The 9733-nt window shown below is 42.4% G+C and overlaps 1 protein-coding gene across 1 annotated transcript in view; it reads left to right on the top strand.

Moving 5' to 3' along the window:
• The first annotated feature begins 8833 nt into the window (after positions 1-8833).
• The window catches only part of tmem38a (transmembrane protein 38A), a 50252-nt gene continuing 49352 nt past the window's right edge, over positions 8834-9733 (top strand). Inside the window, exon 1 of the mRNA XM_041203809.1 lies at positions 8834-9290. Coding sequence (XP_041059743.1) covers positions 9167-9290 — 124 coding nt within the window. The 5' untranslated portion in view covers positions 8834-9166. The remainder of the gene's footprint in view (positions 9291-9733) is intronic.

Below are 9733 nucleotides of genomic sequence, written 5' to 3'. Positions count from 1 at the left end.
CCTCCAGCAACAGAGAGAGAAAGATAGATTTTGCCTGCAACTGCAGGGGTGACTAGTTGATCTTCTTGTACTGTCACTCTCACAGCACACCAGCACACACTGCACTGCTCTGCAGCTAGCTTTTTAACCCATTTTCCTGGATATTTCATGTGTGGAGATAATCATCTTGCACCCATCTCAGAACTATTTACACATTCTGAGACATAAATCAACAGGAGATGGATATTTGGGTGACTGTTGAGAAGTGAAAATCAGTCTTTTGCCTCTGCAATCACAGAAGATTAAAGTTCAGTCTTATGCATCTTTCTTATTTCCCTTTCTCAAGTGTCTGCTTGAAGAAGGCTATGACACCTTCTCAGGTGTGACATTCCATGCTCTCTCAGCACAGGTCAGTATAATCCACATAGGAATTTTCCAGAAATTGGTCACTTTACATTATCAGCTCAGTGGCTTTGCTTGTATTTCTTTAAAAACACACGGTCTTCCTTAAAAAGTCAATATGCCCGTAAATAATTTGTGGCAGTAATCAGCTTTCCATGACACTATTTATGTGTCTTTACTATTTATTTTCATGTTCCTTGGTACTTAATTTTGTAGTTTCTCGTTGCTTTCTTGCTTGTTTTCTAAATTTTTCTCTAACCCTTTTGTATTTTCTTTTGCCATTGTCTCTTTTATTGTCTTGTGTAACATAAAATATGAAAGTTAAATAGGGCATCATATGGACATTGTTGGGAGGTGGTGTAGAGTAGGATGTAAGCTTTTGCGTTGTGGTAACATTCCCACCTCAGATGGTTGGAGCCCACACCAAATAATACAGACAAGTGGAGACTAGAATCTCCAAATGACAGCTGTCGGAGGTATTGCATCAGATGGGTGTGTGCACAGTAAGGACAGGAGAGGCTAAGGCAGGAAGCTTGGGCAGTGTGGATTACCATTGCGTTCCTACCCAAACATCAATTCCCTACTGGGAAGGCCAGCAGGTAGCCTATGCTGGTTACTTTGTTCAGAGAGATGAGACTCTTTAGCCCTAACTACAGGTACTCCAAGAGGACAATAATGGAGCCAACTCAGCTACCTTTTCCTATTAGGTGGCTTAGGAATCTCACATGTGTGGCTTGAATTCAGATTTACCCCAAGGAGGAACACAATGGACAGATAAACAGGTCACGTTAATCCCTAATATAATAACAGAAAATGCTTGAAATACTCGAGGCCTTTCTTGATAAAGGTTCCTTCACCTGAAACATTAACTCTGTTTTTGTCTCCACAGTTGCTGCCAGACCTACTGAGTATTTACATAATTATCTGCTTTTATTTCAGATTTTCAGCATCCACAGTATTTTGCTTTCGTTTTTGTATTGTTAAGTTTTTCTCTATTCTCTAGATGGAAGACTGTTGGCTGGTGCTCAGCTATTTTCCCAATTGAAGGTGAGTTAGAGGCAGAGTTAGCCTGAGATGATGTTCTGCAGCTCCCAGTACTCAGTTTTAGCAGGGTATTCAGTTATCTGCAGCCATTGAAGGGCTATCAGGTTTAACAGACTGTGGTGAAGAGCTTGGCTGTTCCAGTTCACTGCAACTGTTGCTAATTTTGGGAATTCTGCACTGCATAGTTACAACTTATATTTGCAGATTTTCATTGTGCTTTTAAATGCCTTCTGAACTGGCCTAGCAAGCCAATCATTTGTATCAAAGAGCTAAAAAGTCAACAAAAAGGAATGAAACTGGACGGACCACCCTGCATCAACAACAACAATGGCAACGTCAGCACTGTTGACCCTGCAAGTCCTCCTTACTAACATCTGGGGGCTTGTACCAAAATTGGGAGGGCTGTCTCACAAACTAGTCAAACAACAGCCTGACATAGTCACACTCATGGAATCATACCTTTTAGATCATGTTCCAGACACCACCATCACCGTCCCGGCAGGACAGACCAAGCAGAAGTGGCAGCACAATGGGAGATAGTCAGAAGAGAGTTGCCCTGGGAGTCCTCAACATCGACTCTGACCCCCATGAAGTTTCATGGCATCAGGTCAAACATGGGCAAACTTCCTGCTGACTCCCAGGTACTGCCTACCTGCCCCCCACTCTCCGGGCCTCAGCTGATGAATCAGTATTCCTCCATGTTGAACACCACTTGCGGGAAGCACTGAGGGTGGCAAGGCTGCAGAAGGTACTCTGGGTAGGGGACTAAGATGTCCATCACCAAGAGTGGCTTGGAAGCACCACCACAGGCCAAGCTGTCTGAGTCTTAAAGGACATAGCTGCTAGATTGGGTCTGCGCTAGGTGGTGAGGGAAGCAACAAGAGGGAAAAGCATACTAGACCTGATCCTCACCAACCTGCCTGCCACAGTTGCATCTGTCCCTGACAGTATCAGTAGGTGTGACCATCACACATTGTGGAGACAAAGTTCCACCTTCCCCAGAAGTAAAAAACAGTAAAACTTGGAAACAACTGGGACTGGTCCAACCTGGGCTTCCATTTTAAGGTATACAAGACTAGTTCATACCAGTACAAGACAAGTTCATATCAGTACCAGTCATTTCCCAAGTTTTATTGGTTTTTCCTTTGAGGATACCTTCCATCGTGTTGTGTGGCACTATCACTATGCTAAATGGGATAGGTTTTGAACATGTCTAGCAACTCAAGACTGGGCATCCATGAGAAGCTGTGGACCTTCAGCAGCAGCAGAATTGTACTCAAACACAATCTGTAACCTCATGGCCCAGCATATCCCCCACTCTACCATTACCACCAAGTCAGGGGAACAGCCCTGGTTCAATGAAGGGTACAGGAGGGCATGCAAGGAGCAGCACCATGCATACCTAAAAATGAGTTGTCAACCTAGCAAAGCTACAAAACAGGATTTCTTGTGCACCAAACAGCATAAATAGCAAATGATACACAGAGCTAAGCAATTCCACAACCAACGGATCAGATCTAAGCTCTGCCATATCCAGTTGCAAATGATGGTGGACAATTAAACAACTCACTGGAGGAGAAGGCTCTCCAAATATCCCCATCCTCACTGATGGAGGAACCCAGCACATCAGTGCAAAAGATAAGGCTGCAGCATTCGCAATTATCTTCAGCCAGAAGTGCTGAGTCAGTGATCCAACTCAGATTCCACCGAATGTACCATGCATCACAGGTGCCAGACTTCAGCCAATTTGATTCACTCCACGTGATATCAAGAAATGGCTGAAGGTACTGGATTCTGCAAAGGCAATGGGCCCTGACAATATTTCAGCAATTGTACTGAAAACATGTGCTTCAGAAGTGCCATGCCCCAGCCAAGCTTTTCCAGTACAACTACAACACTGGCATTTACCCGGTAATGTGCAAAATTGCCCAAGTATGTCCTGTACACAAAAATAGGACAAATCCAACTTGGCCAGTCCTTGTCCCACCAGTAAACTCTCAATCATCAGTAAAGTAATAGAAGGGATCATCAACAGTGCTATCAAGTGGCACTTGCTTAGCAATAACCTGCTCACTGATGCTCAGCTTGGGTTCCACCAGGGTCACTCAGCTCCTGACCTCATTACAGCCTTAGTTCAAACATGGACAAAAGAGCTGAATTCCAGAGGTGAGGTGAGAGTGATTGCTCTTGACATCAAGGTAGCATTTGCCCGAGTGTGGCAACAAGAAGCCCTAGCAAAACTGGAGTAATTGGGAATTAGGGGGAAAATTCTCCTCTGGTTGGAGTCATAACTAGCACAAAGGAAGATGGTTGTAGTTGTTGGAGGTCAATCATCGCCATTCCAGGACATCACTGCAGGAGTTCTTCAGGGTAGTGTCCAAGGCCCAACCATCTTCAGCTTCTTCATCAACGACCTTCCTTCCATCATAAGATCAGAAGTGGGGATGTTCGTTGATGATTGCACAATGTTCAGCATCATTTGTGACTCCTCAGATACTGAAGCAGTCCATGTCCAGATGCAGCAAGACATGAATAATATCCAGGATTGGGCTGACAAGTGGCAAGTAACACTTGTGCCACACAAGTGCCAGGCAATGACCAACTCCAACAAGAGAGAATCTAACCATCCCCCCCATGACATTCAATGGTATTACCATTGCTGAAATCCCCACTATCAACATCCTGCGATTACCATTGACCAGAAACTGAACTGGGCTAGTCATATAAATACTATGGCTACAAAAGCAGGTCAGAGGCTAGGAATCCTGTGGCGGGTAATTCACCTCCTGACTGCCCAAGGTGTGTCCATTATTTCCAAGGCACAAGTCAGGAATGTGATGGAATACTCTCCGCTTGCCTGGATGAGTGCAGCTCCAACAACACTCAAGAAGATTGACACCATCCAGGACAAAGCACCCCTTCCGCAAACATTAACTGCTTCCACCACTGTTGCACAATGGCAGCATTGTGTACCATCTACAAGATGCACTGCAGAAACTCACCAAGGCTCCTTAGACAGCACCTTCCAAACGCATGCTACCATGTAGAAGAACGAGGGCAGCAGATACATGGGAACACCACCACCTGAAAGTTCCCTTCCAAGCCACTCACCATCCTGACTTGGAAATAGATTGCCATTCCTTCACTGTCACTGGGTCAAAATCCTGGAACTCCCTCCCTAACAGCACTGTTGGTGTACCTACATGCAGACTGTGGACCAAAGTGGTTCAAGAAGGCAGCTCACCACCACCTTCTGAAGGGCAATTAGGGATGGGCAATAAGTGCTGCCCAGCCAGTGATGCCCACATCCCGTTCTTGAATAAAAAAAACTTTAATTAGAACGCATTTCGAGTTCTGGGCACCATACATTAGTAATATTGTATTGGAAAGGGTGCAGACAAATTCATGAGAATTATATTGGGGCCAAAAGGGATAAACAATGAAGGTGGATCAAGTAGATTAAGCTTGTATTCCCTTGTGTATGGAAGACCAAAGGGTGATCTGATAGCCATTACAGAGACATGGCTACAGGATGACATAGTTTGGGACCTGAATATTGAAAGGTATGTGACATTTAGGAAGGACAGGAAGTTAGGAAAAGCTGGAGGGTGCCTCTGATAATTAAGGATGGTATTAGCAGGTTAGAGAGGGATGACTTAAATTCAGGAAACCAGGATGTAGAAGCGATTTGGGTTGAGATGATGAATGATAAGGCACTTGTGGGAGTGGAGTAATTGTAGCTACACAATAGGACAGAGTATAAAAGAAGAGATAATGGGAGCTTGCCAGAAAGGTACAGCAATAATCAAGGGGGATTTTAATCTACATATAGACTGGAAAAATCAGATGGGAAAAGGTAGCATAAATGAGGAGTTCATAGAATGTTTTCAGGATAGTTTCTTAAAACAGCATATTCTGGAGCCAATCAGAGAGCAGGATATACTAGACCTGGTATTGAGCAATGAGATACGATTAATTGATAACCTCCTAGTGAAAGCAACCTTCGGTAGCAGCAATCATAATATGATTGAATTTTACATTCATTTTGAGAGAGCAACGAGTGCATCCAAGACTAGTATTTTAAACTTAAATAAGGGCAAGTATGATGGCATGAAAGCAGAGCTAGCTTAAAGTGAACTGGCAAATGAGGTGAGGGGATATGTCTATAGAAGTTCAGTGGCAGACATTTAAAGGAATATTTCAGAATACACAGAATATACACATTCCAATGAGAAAGAAAAATTCCAAGAGGAGAGTCCACAATCCGTGGTTGACTAAAAAAGTTAAAGACAGGATCAAACTTAAAGAAAAGGCACATAACTAGGCAAAGACGTGTGGCAGGTCAGAAGGTTGTAAAGAATATAAAGAACAGCAAAGAATGACAGAAAGATTAATAAGGAGGGAAAAATTACAGTATGAGCAAAAGCGAGCTAGTAACATAAAGATGGATAGTAAGAGTATCTATAGATATTTAAATAAGAGTTAACAGAGTGAGCATTTGTCCAAAAGAGACTTCGTCTGGGGAATTGATAACGGAAAGTCGGGAGATCGGATTGAATTAAACAAGTATTTTGCTTCGGTCTTCACTAAAGAGGACACAAGTAACAAAAATAGCTGTAAATCAGGAAATGGAAGGGAGGGAGGAACTCGGGAAAATCACAATCACCAGCGAAGTAGTATTGAGCAAATTGTTGGGGCCACGGGCTGACAAGTCCCCATGGACTTCACCCTAAAGTCTTGAAAGAAGTGGCTAGTGAGATAATTGATGCACTGATTTTAATTTTCCAAAATTCTCTAGATCTGGAGAAGGTTTCATTAGATGGGAAAATAGCAAATATAACTCCTTTATTCAAAAATGGAAGGGAGACAGAAAGCAGGAAACTATAGGCCAGATAGCTTAATATCTATCATAGGGAAAATATTATAGCAGGGCACTTAGAAAAAATCGAAGCAATCAGGCAGAGTCAACATGGTTTTGTAAAAGGGAAATCATGTTTAACCAATTTATTGGAATTCTTTGAAGGAGTCATATGTGCTGTGGATAAAGGAGAACCAATGGATGTACTGTATTTAGATTTCGAGCAAGCATTTGATAAAGTGCCACATCAAAGCTTATTACAGAAAATAAAAGCTCACGGTGTAGGGGGTAACATATTGGCATGGATAGAAGATTGGTGATGGGCTGGCTAACAGGAAGGAGAGAGTTGGAATAAATGGGTCTTTTACTGGTTGGCAGGAGTGGTGTGCCGCAGGAATCAGTGCTAGGGCCTCAAAGTTTTACAATTTATATAAATGACTTGGATGAGGGGACCAAAGGAATGGTTACTAAATTTGCTGATGACACAAAGAAAGTAAATAGTGGAGAGGACATAAGGAGGCTACAAAGTGACATTGATAGATTAGGTGAGTGGGCAAAGATCTGGCAAATGGAGTATAATGTGGGTAAATGTGAAATTGTTCATTTTGGCAGGAAGAATAAAAAAGCTTATTAACTAGATGGTGAAAGGTTGCAGAGCTCTGAGATTCAGAGGGATGTGAGTGTCCTAGTGCATAAATCACAAAATGTTAGTATGCAAGTATAGCAAGTAATTAGGAAAGCTAATAGAATGTTATCATTTATTGTGAGGGGAATTCCTACAAAAGTAGGAACGTTATGCTTCAGTAGTACAGAGCATTGGTGAGATCACATCTGGAATATTGTGTATAGTACTGGTCTCCTTAATTAAAGAAAGATGTAAATGCATTAGAAGCAGCTCAGAGAAGGTTTACTAGACTAATACCACGAATGGGTGGGTTGTCTTATGAGGAAAGACTGGACAGGTTAGGCTTGTATCCACTGGAATTTAAAAGAGTAAGAGGTGACTTAATTGAAACTTTAAGGTCCTGAGGGACTTTGACAGTATGGATGTGGAGAGAATGTTTCCTCTTGTGGGAGAATCTAGAACTAGGGGTCACTGTTTAAAAATAAGGGGTCGCTCATTTAAGACAGAGATGAGGAGAAATTTCTTTTTTCAGAGGGTTGTAAGTTGGTGGAAGCAGCGTCTTTGAATATTTTGCAGGCAGAGCTAGATATATTCTTGATTAACAAGGGGGTGAAAGGTTATTGGGAGAAGGCAAGAATGTGGGGTTGAGGTTATATTAAGATCAGCCATGATCTTATTGAATGGCAGACCAGGCTCAAGGGGCTGAATTGTCTACTCCTAATTTGTTTGTTCGTTTGCTCATGTGATCTAATTGAGATGTTTGAAATTATCAAAGGGGTTAGTAAGGTAGATAGAAATTATTTCCTCCGGTGGGTAAACTGGATCATTCAAGCATGATGTCAGGAAGCACTTCTTCACACAAAGGGTAGTGGAAATCTGGAACTTGCTGTTGAGTCAGTTAAAATTTTTGAAACTAAGAGATATATTTTGTTAACTAAGGGTTTTAGAGATATGGAACTAAGGCAGCTATATGGAGTTAAGATTTAGATCAGCCATGATTTCATTGAATGGTGGAGCAGGCTCATGGACTTAAAAGCCTCCTCAAATTTCTATCTATTCCAAACACATCAGCTAGGCGTCCTGGCCAATATTTATCCCAGAATCAATAGCATCAAAACAGATTTTCAGCTTATTTATCTCACTATTATTAAAGTGACCTTACTTTGTACAAATTGGCCACCCACTTTCCTACATTAAACAGTATCTGTACTTCAAAATTACTTAATTGGCTGTAAAATGCTTTGGACTACGCTGAGGACATGAAAGGCGCTATAGAAATACTAGTTCTTTACGTTTTCTGCTTTTAAAAATTCATTTATGGGATTCATTTAAAAGAAGCAGAAGAGCTTTAAATACAATCAAGAATCAGAAAATGCAGGAAACGTTCTACAGGTCAGTTAGTAGATGAGTTCATGTTTCCGGAAGTTGGAAGTGTATGTGTTCGTGTTTCTGTGCATGTACATTACAGATGTGTGCGAGTGGGGTGTGTGGTTTAGAGTATTGACGTTTTTTGGCTCCTCCGGGTATAGTTATTTCAAGGCTGTCTCAGTATAATCATGCGCCCTGGGTTATCTTACAGTGGGAGTTCTGAAAGGTCATTAGTCTGAAATATTAACTCTGTTTCGCTCTCCAATGATGCTGCCTGACCTGCTGAGTATTTGCAGCATTTTCCGTTTTTATTTCAGATTTCCAGCACTTACAGTATTTTGCCTTTGATTTATAGACGTGCATTTTGGATTCAGGTTTAAAGGATTTAAGTCTGCTTGTGTGGGGTCCGGGCTGCTGCTTTCTGCTTCACCCCGGTACCACCCAGTCCTGACGACACCTCCAGGTCAGGCAACTCCAAGAGGCCAGTGACGATGCAGGGTGACAGATTCATTTCATCAAGCCTTGCTTCTGACTGGGCTGTCCATGGATGACTGCTTCCTCTGCTGCCTTTTTAGGGCTTTGTGTGTTGTTAATTTCTGGCTGGGCTGTAGTACTTACTCCCTGATTGGCTTGGATTAGACGTTAGCTGTGCAATTGTGTGCTGTGTGGGTGACGTCAGGGGGTTATTTGTGATAGCCCAGGGGACTGGTTGGGGCAGTTACGCTGTCAACCGCAGCTGGGGAAAGGCAGATAGATTATAGAGAGACAGAGAGAGAGAGAGAGAAAGATACATCAGAAAGCCAAGGAACTGGAGACAAGACTCAGAACCACTTGGCCAAAGCACCTATCGGAATCACACGCAGAAGCTGCAGACGCCGAATTCCCTCAGTATGGATATCCTGGCGGTGCTGAACCTGAGCGAAGTCGCTCTTTATTTTTCAAAGATGTCCATGTTCCCGCTTTTTGACTTGGCTTATTACATCGTGTCCATTCTCTACCTGAAATACGAACCAGGTCTGTGTATTTCACTTTCATTGCTGTGTTGAGGGCATTGTTTTGTTTTGCTAGGGTGAGAGATATCTTTCGATGTTTGCACCGTTCACAGCCACTGTGACCAGAAGTACAATATGTGTAGAATTTGTTGTGTTTTAGCCTTTAATAATGCAAGGGGCGTTTTACTTGAATCTAAAAGCGAGGGGCCTTAAACGCATGACTCTGTACCTATATATATATAGACTGTTGCTGGTCAGAACGACATCAGAAGACGAGCGATCGTCCCAGAATTAGAGGACATCAGTCGGACGCTGTGTTGGTGCAGCGAGTCCAGTACTGCACTCTGTCCCTTTCCACCTCCTGAATGGGATTTATCTCCATGTAACAATTTACAATGACTTTCTACTTTCATGTTCATCTCAGTGATTGATGGGGTTTGCCATTTCAACATATTTAAATTAATT

Source organism: Carcharodon carcharias, chromosome 14 (assembly GCF_017639515.1).
Source record: "Carcharodon carcharias isolate sCarCar2 chromosome 14, sCarCar2.pri, whole genome shotgun sequence".
NCBI classification, from domain to species: Eukaryota; Metazoa; Chordata; class Chondrichthyes; order Lamniformes; family Lamnidae; genus Carcharodon; species Carcharodon carcharias.
This window is presented reverse-complemented; position numbering and strand designations above follow the sequence as displayed.